This window comes from Nelumbo lutea, chromosome 4, assembly GCF_056320005.1.
Source record: "Nelumbo lutea isolate HS-2025 chromosome 4, American lotus-T2T, whole genome shotgun sequence".
Lineage (NCBI taxonomy): Eukaryota > Viridiplantae > Streptophyta > Magnoliopsida > Proteales > Nelumbonaceae > Nelumbo > Nelumbo lutea.
In genome coordinates, this window is record NC_142687.1 from 14816699 (window position 1) to 14831125 (window position 14427).

At 41.2% G+C, this 14427-nt stretch overlaps 1 protein-coding gene and 1 long non-coding RNA gene across 3 annotated transcripts in view; both read right to left on the reverse strand.

The window, feature by feature from the left end:
- Nucleotides 1-2956: 2956 nt before the first annotated feature.
- On the reverse strand, nt 2957-4531 carry LOC148854101 (uncharacterized). Its single transcript, XR_016112880.1, has 2 exons — nt 4163-4531; nt 2957-3233 (listed from the first exon to the last, which is right to left on the reverse strand). It is a non-coding gene; the product is annotated as an uncharacterized LOC148854101 (long non-coding RNA).
- Nucleotides 4532-5971: 1440 nt separating this feature from the next.
- LOC148854102 (DDT domain-containing protein DDR4-like) overlaps nt 5972-14427 on the reverse strand; it is a 32936-nt gene continuing 24480 nt past the window's right edge. The window contains exons 8-12 of one of the 2 annotated variants that reach the window (XM_088984359.1): nt 10769-10861; nt 10440-10563; nt 7602-7644; nt 7295-7480; nt 5972-7220 (exon numbers count right to left, since the gene is read on the reverse strand). In XM_088984359.1, coding sequence (XP_088840485.1) covers nt 6509-7220; nt 7295-7480; nt 7602-7644; nt 10440-10563; nt 10769-10861 — 1158 coding nt within the window. In that variant the 3' untranslated portion in view covers nt 5972-6508. The remainder of the gene's footprint in view (nt 7221-7294; nt 7481-7601; nt 7645-10439; nt 10564-10768; nt 10862-14427) is intronic. The other variant, XM_088984360.1, reaches the window with a different exon arrangement.

Below are 14427 nucleotides of genomic sequence, written 5' to 3' on the forward strand. Positions count from 1 at the left end.
TATACTAGGTGCGGGCCACCCCCTAAAGGTGGTAGTGAAGGCCACGCACATGCAGGATTCACTAGCCCTTGCCAGGTGCATTTGGGACTGGAAGGCATCGACGTGATCGTTGGGGTCGAAGGACCCATCATACTTGTCTAGAGATGGGAGTTTGAAATCTCTAGGCATGGAGACTACAAGGAGTTCTTATGAGAGGGGAGAAGGGACTAAGAGAATAGGGGCAGCTTTTACCTTGTCCAAGCTTGTCTCTTCTTTACCTCGGAGCTCAGGCAGGACGCGGGTGGTAGTTCGGCGACTTCGCCGACGTCTTCATTGTTGTTTAGAGGGCCTGGTACTGGCGTTGTTGGCCTCGGTATTGTCGAGCTCGATGAGCCTTGACTGTTGGTAGTCCGCTGTTGGGATGCCGAATCGGTTCTCTGTGGGTGGGAGCTCAGACTTGGAGTGTCGAGGTGCTGAGGTGGAGGCTGTGGTTGGTTCAGAGGCAGTTGGGGGAACTGCTGTTGATAGTGATACTGAGAGATGTGGTGCAGTACTTGGTGCTGTTGGAGCTGATGCTGCTGGAACTGCTGCATTTGGGCTTGCATTGCCTGCATGCACTGCATCAAATCATCAAACTGGTTTTGGCTAATTGCCAGAGGGACAACAGTTGGTTTGACAAAGGTTGTCTCGATAGGGAGAGGAAGGGGAACATTCACAAGCGCCACCATGTTTGGTGCGTTGAGGCTAGGGATCCCGTCCATCGATAGGGGGACGGTGAACTGTCCTATGCACACAGTGGCGGGCTGGGGGTGTTCCCCTACAGCATTCAGGTTGTGCCTGTTGTTGCTGGGAGAAGCCATGGGAGCTAAGGTTTCTTTTAGAGAGAGAGAGTTAAAGGTTAGGGGAGGAATTTTGAAGTCTTCCCATAGACGACGCCAATTGATGATGCGCGATCCGATCTGTCCTAGCTGCCGGTTACCTCGCTTCTGACGAGATCGGAGGTGCTTGAAACAAGGAAGAAAATGGAGGCTTCCGAGAGGAACCCGGTTGGAACACTCTGAAGCTCAAGTTAGTTTCTTCAGAAGGCAAGGGAAATGAGGAATTCTAAGACCAGAAAACGCAAGAATCACATACCCCTTTCCTTGTGAGATGGGGGCCTTTTATAATCACCCTGTGTGCTCACTTCCGTGCCTCTACCAGTTCGGGCATCATTGCCTCTGCTAGATCGAGTGTCATAACCTCCACTGCTAGTTGCCAGTTCGGGTGTCATAACCTCCACTACTAATTGTCAGTTCGGATGTCATAACCTCCACTACCAGTTGCTAGGGCCGCCTCTGTCCGTCTGGGATGGCGGTGGCAGGTGGCCGTTGGATGGCAGTTGTCATGTGTTAGTCCTCTGATCAGTCAAGTGCACCGCTTCCGTGTACGGTATCCTAGGCGTCAGGTACGGTTGCTCAGTCATTTAATGTGAAGTCTCGAGTTCGGATAGGAGTATGGCCCGAACTACCCCTAGGTGGGTAGTTTGGGTTTTCGGCCTTTGGTGCTCTTTGTAAGGCTCAGGACCTCGAAGGGAGAGCTCGAGACTCTTAAGTTTGAAGCTCGGTTTGTAGGTTCCTTCGAGGGAGCTCGACTCTCTTTAGTTCAGAGCTCGGGTTGCAGGTTCCTTCGAGGGAGCTCAGCTCTTTAGTTCGGAGCTCGGGTTGCGGGCCTGTTGTCGTGCCGAGCTGGCATTTCTGCCAGGTCACTATCGGTTGCTTCCACGTGTCACATGGCCGAGGGGTCGGGTCAAATCTTCCTTCATCAACTTGCAAGATAAGTTTTAAGGGTAAATTACTATAACCTCCCCTAAAGTTGGGAAAATTTATTATGCGGGAAAAACATGGTATTGGAAGAGTTTTGACCAATTAAAATCCACCCATGAATTTTGATAAATAACCCCTGATTGGCTATTAGGGGTGTCCATCAAAAACCAAAAAACCGAACTAAATCGAGAAAATCAAACAAAAAAATGTAGTTAATCGAACCGATCAGTTCGATTTCAGTTTGGAATTTTTGAAAAACCGAAGGACCGGTTCAGTTTTAAATTAACCTACAAAAAAATCGATGGTTAATCGAACCGACCGGTATATAAATTTATATGTATATTTTATATATATTTTAATATATGTCACATATTTTTATATATTATATATAAATATATAGTCATTATGTATATAAATATATACTTATGATATATTTATAATAATCTATTTATAAATATATTATATATTTTTAAAATATTTACAATATATTATATATCGTTTATTATTTATAATATAATATATATTATAAATATAAAAAACCAAAGAACCAGACCGATCAAAAACCGAAACTGGTGAACCGATGGTACTGGTTCAGTTTCGATTTGGAAAAATGAAAAAAAGATACCATTGGCTTGGTTTGTAAAATATGCCTTTGGTTCGATTAATCGAACTGTGGACACCCCTCTTGGCTACCACATTTATGATACCAATTGATTGGTTAAAAAATTTTCAGATATAATATATTTCCAATATCAAATTTTGAACCCAAATATTGAGAATGGCAACCACCTTCACTGTACCTTTTAACAAAGTTGCAAGTAGACCCCTCTGTTAGAATTTAGAATCTTCTAATTAGAGCATTAAAATGTCTAAAATACCCTTACATTTGCTTTTGACCAAAATGTTTTTTTTTTTCAAATTCTCATTTCATAACAATTGCTTCCACAAGAGCGGGGAGCCTGATATGCCTATCCACCCACATGAGTTTGAAAAAATTTGGGTATATTTTACAAATTTGAAAGAAAATGAAATCTATTTAAAAAAATGGATACATTTAATCAATTTATGAAAACTGAGGGTATGTTTAAGTCTGCTAGATAGTCGCATTTAAATGTTTTTGTGTGACATTCTAAAAAGGCATTTTCGTTATAAAACGGCTTATCTAACACCTGAAAAGCCAAAAATCCAAATTTTTTTACTTCTTCTGAATGTACCTTCTGGGGTGATAAAGCACTTTTTGGGGTCCCTCCAAACTCTTTTCCAAGGGATTTTATCTTCTTATAATAAGACTCTCAGTCACATGATACAGTGACGATAGCCTAGGCTACTAGTTGCCAGCGGTTGTGCGTCTCTGCGCCATTGATGATTTACTCGTTCCTTCGTCTCGACTCCCCAGTTTCTATCCGCTGCCATCATCGCCCTACGCCCTTTGTTGGATACTTGGATTTGTGCCTGAAAGCAAAAACCGTGCAGAGAAAGTCATCCGGTCGAACATCACGAATATCTCGCATACACGCTTTCAACACATCAAACCTCCATTTCTCACGGAAGAGAAAGAAAACACTGAATAGAAGGGAAATACACGATGATACCCATGAATATGACGACGATGATGGGAAGATGACGTCAAGGATGGCAATGAGATTGACAGGGTTCACATCAATGTGGGCATTTTAAGCTACTACTGCCCCAATGAGCCTCACCACTACATGGAGAAGTATAGTGGAGTAATGTGGGGGTGGAGTATGGCCCAGAACGAGGGCCAGACGATAGTACTGCCGTGCTTGGAGGGGAGAAGTAACAGTACTGTATGTAGAAGTATAGTACTGCCGCGGCATGTGGACCAGCATGGGGCCGGCCCAGCCCAACCCCAGGCGTCGTTTCGTGTCTGGCATAGCCTGTCACTGTAGCTGATGAACCATACCAAACACACCTGGGCTGTGCCAGCCCACAAGCGGCTCAGCCCGTTTCACAAGAGTTTACATCTGCACCCTATCCCCCACGGGCGCCCCACATGCACATCTCAGTATGTATTGGGAACTTTTGCCGAAGCTGTTATTGAGAGGTGTTCTCAATATATGGTTGGGATGTGCTGGGGCACGCTCTGTAGAGTGTAGATGTGAATTCATTTTACAACTATAGTGAAATGGGGTTAACTTTGGCTATTGGGGGCCAACAGCCTTTCCTGTTGAGAGAGTTTCTGGGTTGGACACGTTCACGGAAGTTCACCAATTCAAGACATGCTTTTCTTTCTACTCAAAATAAATCAGAAGGCAATTACTAATTTACCCACTCTCATGGTAACATGCCCAACACAAAAACTCTCTCAACAGGAAAGGCTGTTGCCCCCCAACAGCCAAAGTTTTTCCAGTGAAACGTACCTATAGGCTACAGGCTGATGAGCTTCTTTTCATCCTTGCATATGTATATTTCAAATTTTCAATCCACGAGTTCACCGGTGACTGCCACGAATGAAGCGAAGTGCCAAAGTCTGTTGCTATTGAGACGTATTCCAGTATCAAAACGTCCGAGAGTGCATAGTGGCTCAACTGCTCAAGGCCAAGATGTGCAAAAAACAGCATCAACCTGGTGCTCGAGCATGAGTGACCATGAGAGGGTCACTGATGAATTTGATGGCAGTCAGAACGGATTTTGACCATGATTGATCCACCGCTCATGAATTGGGATTTGCTCATCATAAAGCATTCCTCGCATCACCTCAGTATAATGGCCTTTTTATAGTCGACTCCACCTGAACTGTACAATCACATTATGAATTTTGAAGTGGACGGAAGATGCTCCCAATGTGCGGCTGAGACATGCTGAGGTCAGTGTGAGGAGCAGATCCGGACTTGCTACACAGTTCCATCTCCTACCATCCAGAGCCCGAGAGGAGATACTACAGGCTGACACTCCACGGGCGTTACCGGGAATTCTATCATGTGTTAAAGCGGAGAAATGTGATCAGAGTGAATAACTGAAGGAAACTCCACTCTTAAAAATCTCTAAAACCATGCCTAGAAACATGTGGCCTCCACCTAGCAATTCTCCAAATGATGGCGATGGACCCTGACAAGAAGCAAGGATATTGACACATTCCTCATCACCATGCAAGTATCGGGAAAGTGTGGAAGAGTGGGTACCACCTCTATTGGTCCATCAGAGAGAATTTCACCATGATCGCTGCCATCAGCGATCAGCCATGGCCAAAATCTACTGAGCTCATTGCTATGAAAAATAGAAAGCAACAACTATGGGAGACTGGGAGTTACTGATCGAGACAAAAGTCTGCAGGAAATTGATGATCCCTCGATCTTACTGGCCAAAAGAAGACTGAGAAGTCATTTTGATGGTGACAGAAGGAAATAAGAATCCCACGAGTAAAGAAAAGAACGTCAACAGCGGAAAACAACTATGGGAGACTGGGAGTTACTGATCGAGACAAAAGTCTGCAGGAAATTGATGATCCCTCGATCTTACTGGCCAAAAGAAGACTGAAAAGTCATTTTGATGGTGACAGAAGGAAATAAGAATCCCACGAGTAAAGAAAAGAACGTCAACAGCGGAAAGTTTACACTTTCGGGGCTTCTTGCAGAGGGGAGAGATTAGTCATGCTTTACCAATTACCATTAACTAAATTTGATGAGGTAGGAAGTAGGATAGACAAGCGCATTGAATAGTTAAATATAAATTCGAATGAATAATTACTTAGACCTAGACTCAAGACTCACGTCCTCTGTTGGCGACCACCCACCAACTGTTGCCCGTTGGATCAGACCTACATCACTCCCGCGGATGTTGTAGAAAGCCTGATGCCCAAGTCCAGAAGAGAACGCAGATAAATGCCAACTGAACTTTATCCAAGCTCTCGGGGAAGAGACGAGTCCATCATTGCAAATGCATGCACAACTACTCTCCTATGATATACAAGACTAGTGGCGTATAGAACAAAGAGCATCTTCTGTAAGAAAGAATCCCTAATATCAAGCTTATCTGTACTTCACCATGCGAGTCGAAATGCCATAAATCTTTGGCAATCGTCTAACAATTGTTGCTTGATTGCTTGTGTAAGGATTTCTAATTTCCTACCATGTAACGCATGGCCAACACAGTAACTGGCGGTGTGGTAGAAGCTATTTACTCGCAAAAGCCATACTAAGTAGACACAAGAGTCAGTTCTCTATACATCATTTCAAAGCTGAAACCAATAAAGAAACATTCTTACCTCGTGAGGGAATAGTTCCGTTACAACAAGAGTCAGTTCTCTATACATCATTCTGCCAAGTGCCAACCGATCAAACTCGAACTTGCAGAAAGAAAGCAGGTGGGCTTGGACATCTAAAAGCCAACAATTCTTTATGGATGGCATATTGGTTTCATGTGTATAGTACATTGACTGAATAAGAGCACACAGATCAAGGACGTCCTATAATCTATAAATTCCCATCTAGTGATAATACATCGCTGTGGATGTAAATTTAATGACTACCCTGTTATAGTTTCTACACAATACTCAATATCATATAGTATTCTGTGCTTCCTGACAGACGGCTTTGAAAAAATTACATCCAAGTGGCTGGTCGTATTATGCCATGGGAAGGAGAGGACAGAATAGCCAACACAGATGAATCTATCGTACAACCAGCTTCCTTGAGGAAGAGGACAACACCTCCGCAAATGATCTACAACTACAAGTCTGCATGAACGCAGATTCTTCAAAGGATGCTTCAGAAGTTATCGGAGTCTTCATCTTTCATTAGCATGCCAGGGCCATCATCAAAACCACTGCCCGGGGCAAGCTCGTTTAAGTCTAAGAATCTCCTTTGTACACCCTCAACCTCTTCTTGGCCTAGGCCATTTGCTTTTTCAGGTGGCTGAGGCTGTTTCTTTTCTACTGTCTCATTGTAGTCTTGAACTGCTTGTTCAACTTTCATTTCCTCCTCATCATTGTGCCGAGAATCATCGCTCGCCATTGATGACACATTATTGCTTGCATCAGAGTGACCATCCGATGTATTGGACTTCTCAGGTTTTGTCTCGGTTTCAGAATCTGACAGCTCATAGTGTCGATAATTTATTCGGTTTCGTGTAGCCCTCTTGCTTCGCCTCAGTCCTGACTGGATCTCATCAACAGATCTTAATTTAGTTCCCCTCCTTCGACTAGAAAAATTCTTAGGTCTTTGTAGCTCATCAGTATCCTCGCTACTAAAAGAATCATCATATTCATCATCCTCCTCATCTTCAGCATTTTCTTCATCCCAATGGTATTCCTCATCTCCCTCAGAGCTGCTGGAGACCTTCCGTTGTTTCCGGCTCCTTATATACTCCTCATCATATACTGCTTCTCCAACTATATCATCATCACTGTCAAAGTCCACCTCATCTGAAACAGCTTCAACAAATTCTGAGTACTTCTCTGGCCTCTGCCTTCTCCGATTGCTGCATATCATTTACTAGATTATCACTGAAGGTAACAAATAAATTTCAGAAACAAAGGAGGAATTGCAATATACCTGCGGTCCAGATTTCCAAATTTATGTTCCCCATCAGTTTCTTCGTGATCAGTTGCCTTTGGCGATAATGCATCATGGGGCATATATTGTGGGGCCTGTGAAGGACCATTCCATCTACCATTTGTCAATGCCTCGTGTTTTGCAACTTCTCTTCTGGCAACATGTTCAGGAGAGGACTGTCTTCTCCTAAAATATTATAGCAATTGTGAAATACAATATAGATAAGACATGGCAACAAATGGTAGACAAAAGAAAAATAGCTTCTACTCTCAGAAGGAAATAAAATATGAAAATGAAGAGGGAGTACTTCGTTATTTTAATGGCTTCGTTGATTGAACGATCAAAATCATCTGCCAAATAGATAACATACTAATTAGTTATCCAAATATGTGACCACAACAACACTGCAGCTAAACCAGACCATGTTGAGACAAAGCAGAAGAAAAACCGAAAAGTATTCATTAAGCATGATAAGCATTACAAAAGACGCAATGCAAGCTATGTTTCTAATGTTAACTTTTCTTTCCCTCCAAGGATCTCAATGAACGAGGAGCTTATAAATGGTTACTTTTTATTTTTTTCCTTATGCTTAATAATAATGCATTCAAAGAAAATGAAGAACCGAGAGATGAGTGCAAAGACGATATTAGGTTGAGAACAGTAGATAAATACGACAATGCTTGTTGCCAAGGTTCAAAGTATCGATACGTATCGGCCCATATTGGCCGATGTGTATCGTATCGGGAGCTTCCCGATACGCCTCTACAGAGGGTGTATCGGGGTTTTGACCGGTTCAGGGGGTGGACGGACAACCTTGCTTGTTGCCAAATGGTCTACATTGGAGTGTACGGTCATCATCAAATAGAGACATTATGACTGGAGCCATAATGGTCTGTGAGATACACCATATAATTGCCAATGCCATGCTTATATCAGTGAACAATGTTTCCTGGTTGAAAAATCTATAAAATGTTGTGTTCGGAAAAAGGCCATTTTGCTGGTTCTGGAACTATGGGCATATAAATAGCAACTGAATGCTATTTGTGTTCGTCATCAAGATGAAAAATAAGAAAAACAGCCTTTTGAGAAGAAATGACTGTTTAGAAAGATGCAAAAGTTCAAAAGGAAGTAGCAGAAATCAGAGTTCAAGAGGAGAGAAGAAGAAGAAGAAGAAAGTGGCGGCAACTTGGGTTCAGAGAGAGATTTTCGAACATAATCTCTTCTCTTACACCCTTAATTCTATTTTATTAAGTCAAACTTTGGTAATTTACAGAGAAGTCCCTAGTTGGGCAGAAAATTAAAAAGACAAAACATAAGAAAGAATAAGCCTAGAATAAGGCCCATTACAGCAAAGAACATAAAATATAAAAAAAGATAAACGGCCTATGGGCCATTGGGCCCATCTTCTCGACAAAAAACAAACCCAACCACAAACAGAACACCCCCTAACATAAGAAAGAATAAGCCCAGAGTAAGGCTCATTACAGCAAAGAACATAAAAAGATAAAAAAAGATAAACAGCCTATGGGCCATTCGGCTCATCTTCTCGACAAAAAACAAACACAACCACAAACAGAACACCCCCCAAATCATTTCTTACTACGTTCCATGTCCTTTTCAGTCTTCCCCTAGCCCTTGTAGTTGTAGCCCCATCAACTTGCAACAGATCGTTCTTCTTACGGGTGCTATCAATGGTCTTTTATGCATGTGACAAAACCATTTTAGTCTACTTTCTCTCATTTTGCCACCTATTGGAGCTACTCCTAGGTTCCTTCAATTAACTTCATATTAAAGTCACTTTTAGTCAATTATATTAATAGCATAAAATATTTTTATCATTTTTAGTTTAATTTATTAATAATATTCAATATCCAAGACTGAACTGTGCCCTATATAAATCCTATGGATAAGATTCAATGCAAATCCAAATATCAATGAATCAAAGTTCGATCTAGGTATATCTGATTCAATCCCATCAGTTGCAGCCCTAACTTGACCAGTAGGTTAGCCAATACACTAGATGATTTTGTTGGCCAGCCAGACAAGGAGTTATTAGAATCTATGATGCCCAGATATGATACAGACATAGGCACAGATACAGGAAACAAAGATATGGCTCTCCATTTCCAAAAATTCTGTAGATGGATAGGACATGGGTAACCCAGACATTTTCAGAATATAATTTGTTAAGCAAGATGGTGTAAGGGGGTTATGTGGTGGGGGCAAGCATAATACTGAAGGGGCTTGGCACAATTCTAGACTGTATCCATTCTTTTATAGCATTTTTTATCAATTCCATTCTTTTTAGTATTAATAATAGTAAAAACTATACTGCGCTCCACCTCAGAATTCTAAATTCCACTGCAGACCTACAACAATTCAAAATTTCAAATACCCATACCTATAACACCAATACCCGCCCGTGTATTGGCATCAATTCCAAGCTGGCACCTACCCCAACTGCACAGTGGAGAAAAGATTTGTTGGGGTGGACTGAACAATAAAAACACCTTAATAATATACCGATTAGTTTACCAATAAAAGATCATTTATTGGTAACATGAGTTTTTTAAAATTTGTTTTCTAGTTTGTTGGTGTCCTCGGATGTGGTTACTCATCTTAAAGGATCAAATTAGTTTTCATTACAGTCCGGGTTTTTTTCAGTAGGAAAATATACAGTTAGTTTATACAACATAAAAATAATTCAAAAGAGAGGTGCAACACAAGAACTTCCCAGTGTTGCAGTCCAAGTTAAAATAGTTAAAACTTATCTGCTTTAATTGATTTTGGTGTCAATGGATAGGTTTTTCAATTATCTATCCAACACGTGTGAAATTCAGCTATTGATCAAAAAAAGGCCAAGATAATGTACATCCTCCATTTTAATTATTTTTTCACAAAAATTGAATTAGCTATAGATTTAATTCTTTATAACACCTGACATAGCACCAGTATAGGCAAGGTTCAGCTTAGATTATCTGCAATATTGGCATGTTATGGTAATCAAGTTCATAAACCCATAATGTGATATAGGTTATATCATCTGCGAACGGTGCTGCTTCAGGGGGTTAGATGAGAAGTAAACAACATACATTTTGTACTTACACATAAATTTTTCTTTGATGGGTTAATTCATTCCTCTTACCAAATGTATAGGTGACGGGTTTTCTGTCACGAAGAGAGCGTCCTGCAGCAAGGCCATCCACATTCAAATAGTTATCAAGAAGTAGGGCTTGTCGATGTTGTTTTTTCAGCAGTCTCTCTTTCCTCTGTAACAGTAATTACAGAATACAATTAATTGTTACTGGATATGTATTAAGCCCTTAACCATGTAAACAAACAAAAGGAGAAAGCAACTTCCATTATGATCTGTGCCAAAAGGTGGTGTTTATGGCTCTTCAGAGCACGAAATGTGGAAGATCCACAGACTCAACTAAAAAATTAATAAATAAATCTAAAGAATAGGTAAAACACCTTGTGTATCTTCTCAATCTCAGGAAGCATGTCGTTCTTTAACTTTTTTCCAACTGCAACCTCTGTTCTATTTTTACTTGAAAAAAGCTTCTCCTGAGAATAAAAGGCCAATGTTAAATAAGGGCCATGAGAGAGAAAGAAAGGTGGGGAAGGCACTGAATCTGCCTTTATATATTTGGCAACAAATTTAGAGAACATCTACTACTATATAAAAAAAAAAAAAAACACATTTTTTTATCAATAACTGTGGATTGAATTAATATCAAAAAAATATGAGAAAATTACAGGGCAAGGGGGCTAAACAATCTTAGCTCCCAAGAACAACCGTTAAACATCAAAAGAACAAAAAAATAGAATGTCTGTCCACCCCTTGTCTAGCTAGACCATCTGCCAAAGAGTTCGCACTTCTTTTTACCTATTTGTATTGGAGTTCCATGTCCTTTGTCAGCCATTTGAATTTCCTCTTTTCATTACTGTAATTCCAAAGTCTAAGACTATCCTCTTTCAGCCAGTTTACCATCACTTCAGAATCTCCTTCTATGATCAACTTGTCAATATGCATATCCTTGATTCTTTGTACCCCTTCAAGAGCTGCAAGAATCTCAGCTCTCAAAGAATCTCCCTCCCCAACTGGTCCAGAATACATAGCTAACAGCTTCCCTTGTTCACCTCTTATTACTACTCCTATTCCGGATGGCCCTGGATTTCCCAAGCTCCTGCCATCAAAGTTCAGTTTAACAAAGTCATGGGGTGGGGGGATCCAACAAACATTTGAGGCCTTCCTCATTGGAACAAGTTCTGCTATCTCCTTCCACTATCTTTGCAACTCATCAACTGAGAATTCTGCGAACAGAGCCAAGGTTTTCAGCCAGTGTATAACCCTAATGTGGATGACTTCCAGCATTGCTTCCAAACTTCTCCCCTTATCTGTAAATATTCGTGAATTTCTCTCCTCCCAAATGGTCCAACAGACTGCAGCCCTCGTACACCTCCACATAAACTTGGCCTTTTATTCTCAGGAGAAGCTTTTTTCGAAGGGGAGTGAAATGTTAAAGGGGGGTCCACCTGCACCCAAACAAAGTACACTCCCAAATGATGTTAGTGAACCAACAGGAGATTAGTAAGTGATATCCAAACTCATCATCAGCTTTACAGAGGGCACACCAGTGAGGACAAAAACAATTATTGGGTCTTTTTCTTTGAAGTAAATCTGCTGTGTTAACTCTTTCCAGAAAGGCTTCCCAATAGAAACTCTCAACCTTAGGAGGTATAGGATGACACCACACCTCTTTAACAGGGAAAGACAAGCCAAAAGAAGAAGAATGTGTGAGAGCACTAAAGAAAGAGGCACAAGTGAAAGAACCAGAGGGGGTGAGAGTCCAAATTCTACTATCTGCCTTTGTTGGCTCTAGGAACACCCCTTCAAGAATGGATAACAGTGATGAGATACCATCAAGCTCTGTATCCTTGATATCTCTTCGCAGGCCCAAGTTCCAACCAACCCCAGAAATAGAATTAGAAGGAACAATGAATGAAGACACCGGTTCGACTTTAAAAGTGGAAAGGGCAAAAAGGCTTGGGAATTGATCTTTTAAGGAAGAGTCCCCAATCCAAACATGTTCCCAAAAATTAATGAGATTGCCTGAGTGCAAGTCATACCTGATCCATGGAGAAAACAAAGGTAGAATAGCTTGAATAGCTTTCCAAGGAGATGCTCTTGTACTCCTTGCCAGAATCCAGAGTCCCATCCATTTGTTGCAACCCCATGAATACTCCCCGCTATCTTCACCCAAAGTTTGTCCTTCTCCAATGAGAACCTCAAAAGCCATTTCCCCAGAAGAGCCAAGTTCCTATTCCTTGTATTCCCGATACCCAAACCTCCCTCTCTCTTACTCCTACAAACCATCTCCCACCCCACCCTATGGTCCTTCTTCTCCTCCCTCGGCTCCCAGAGAAATTCTCTCATTAGTTTTTCTAATCTACTAGCCACTTTTGTCGGAATCTTGAAAATTGACAAAAAGTAAACACGAAGGTTAGCGAAAGCAGACCTGATTAGAGTGGTTCTCCCTCCAAGAGACAAATAATTTTTCTTCCAAGTTGCTAATTTCTTTTCAAACCTCTCCACAACCGGAACCCAAAACTCACCTTTCTGAGGGTTATCACCCGATGGCAAACCGAGGTAATTAAAGGGCCAATTTGCTATCGCACATTCTAAGATGTCTACAACCTCAGAGATCTCCCCCTCACCCATATTTACCCCAACTATACAACTCTTCTCAAAATTCACCTTAAGGTTTGAAGTTTGCTCAAAAAGTCGTATAGTGAGCTTCAAATTTCTAATCATGTTAGGGTCCCCTACTTCACAAAAGAGTATGGTGTCATCTGCAAATTGCAAATGTGTGAGTGGCACAAGCTCCCTCCCAACTCTCCAACCTCTGATTAAGCCCCTAGAATCTGCTCTATAAATTAGTCTCCACAGAACTTCAGCTACCAAAGTAAGAGGGGGTCTCCTTGCCTAATCCCTCTCAAGGTTGGGAAGAAATCGACCACTATCCCATTTACAAGTATGGAGTAATGGCAGTTCCTGATACAACCCAAGATCCATCTGCACCAATTATCCCCAAAACCAAAATTGGTCATCACCTCCACCAAGAAAGACCAATCCACCAAATCATAAGCCTTTTCAAAATCCAACTTACAAATCACCCCTTTTTTCTTGTATCTCTTAAACTCCTCCAAGCTCTCATTTGCTATCAGAATCTGATCTGTTATCTGTCTCCCCTTCACAGAGGCTCCTTGATTATCTGCTATAATTGTTGGGAGCACTTTCCTTATTCTGATGGACAGCACCTTGGTGATAATCTTATAAAGGTTATTGAGTAGGTTGATCGACCTGAAATCCTTTGGGTGACATACATTCCTCTTCTTAGGAACCAGTACAATAAAAGTGGAGTTCAACCCTAGGTTGATCACCCCTCTAGAGTGGAATTCATCAAACACAGTCCACAAATCTTCCTTTAATATCTCCCAGCAATCTTGATAAAAAGCCATCGTAAAACCATCTGGGCCTGATGCCTTTGATCTATCCATAGAGAACATTGCCTCCCTTATCTCTTCCACTTCAAATTTCTTTTCCAACCAATCCCTATCCTCTATCTACAAAGCTTGCCATTCCAAACCCTCAATCCACACCCTACTATTTAGGGGTTTTCTGAAGATAGACCTAAAGTGAATTGCAAAAGCCCCTGCTATTTCTCTTTAGGTGGATATTGTAACCCCTTTGTTAGAATAATGTTAAAATAACTTAGTTGCAGATGTTAGGGCAATTAAAGTGTTTTTTTTTTGTTTTTTTATTTCTATTATGTCTGTTATTGTACTCAGGGGCACAAGGGTCTTTTCCCTTGTTATCTCTGCCGCCCTATATATAGTAAAATAAACACTAGCGCAGCCAGTACTGTTACATTGCAAACCTTCTTCTCTTCTCTTCTCTTCTCTTCTCTCCTCTTCCACTTATCTCTAGCCGGCCACACTGTCAAGATGGTATTAGAGCAGGAATGCAGATTAAAAGAGAGCAGATCGATCAACCCTACTGTCAAGAGAAGGTCGATGAACCTAAAGAACAGATCGAACAGACTAGCAGAACAGAAATCTTATTCTAG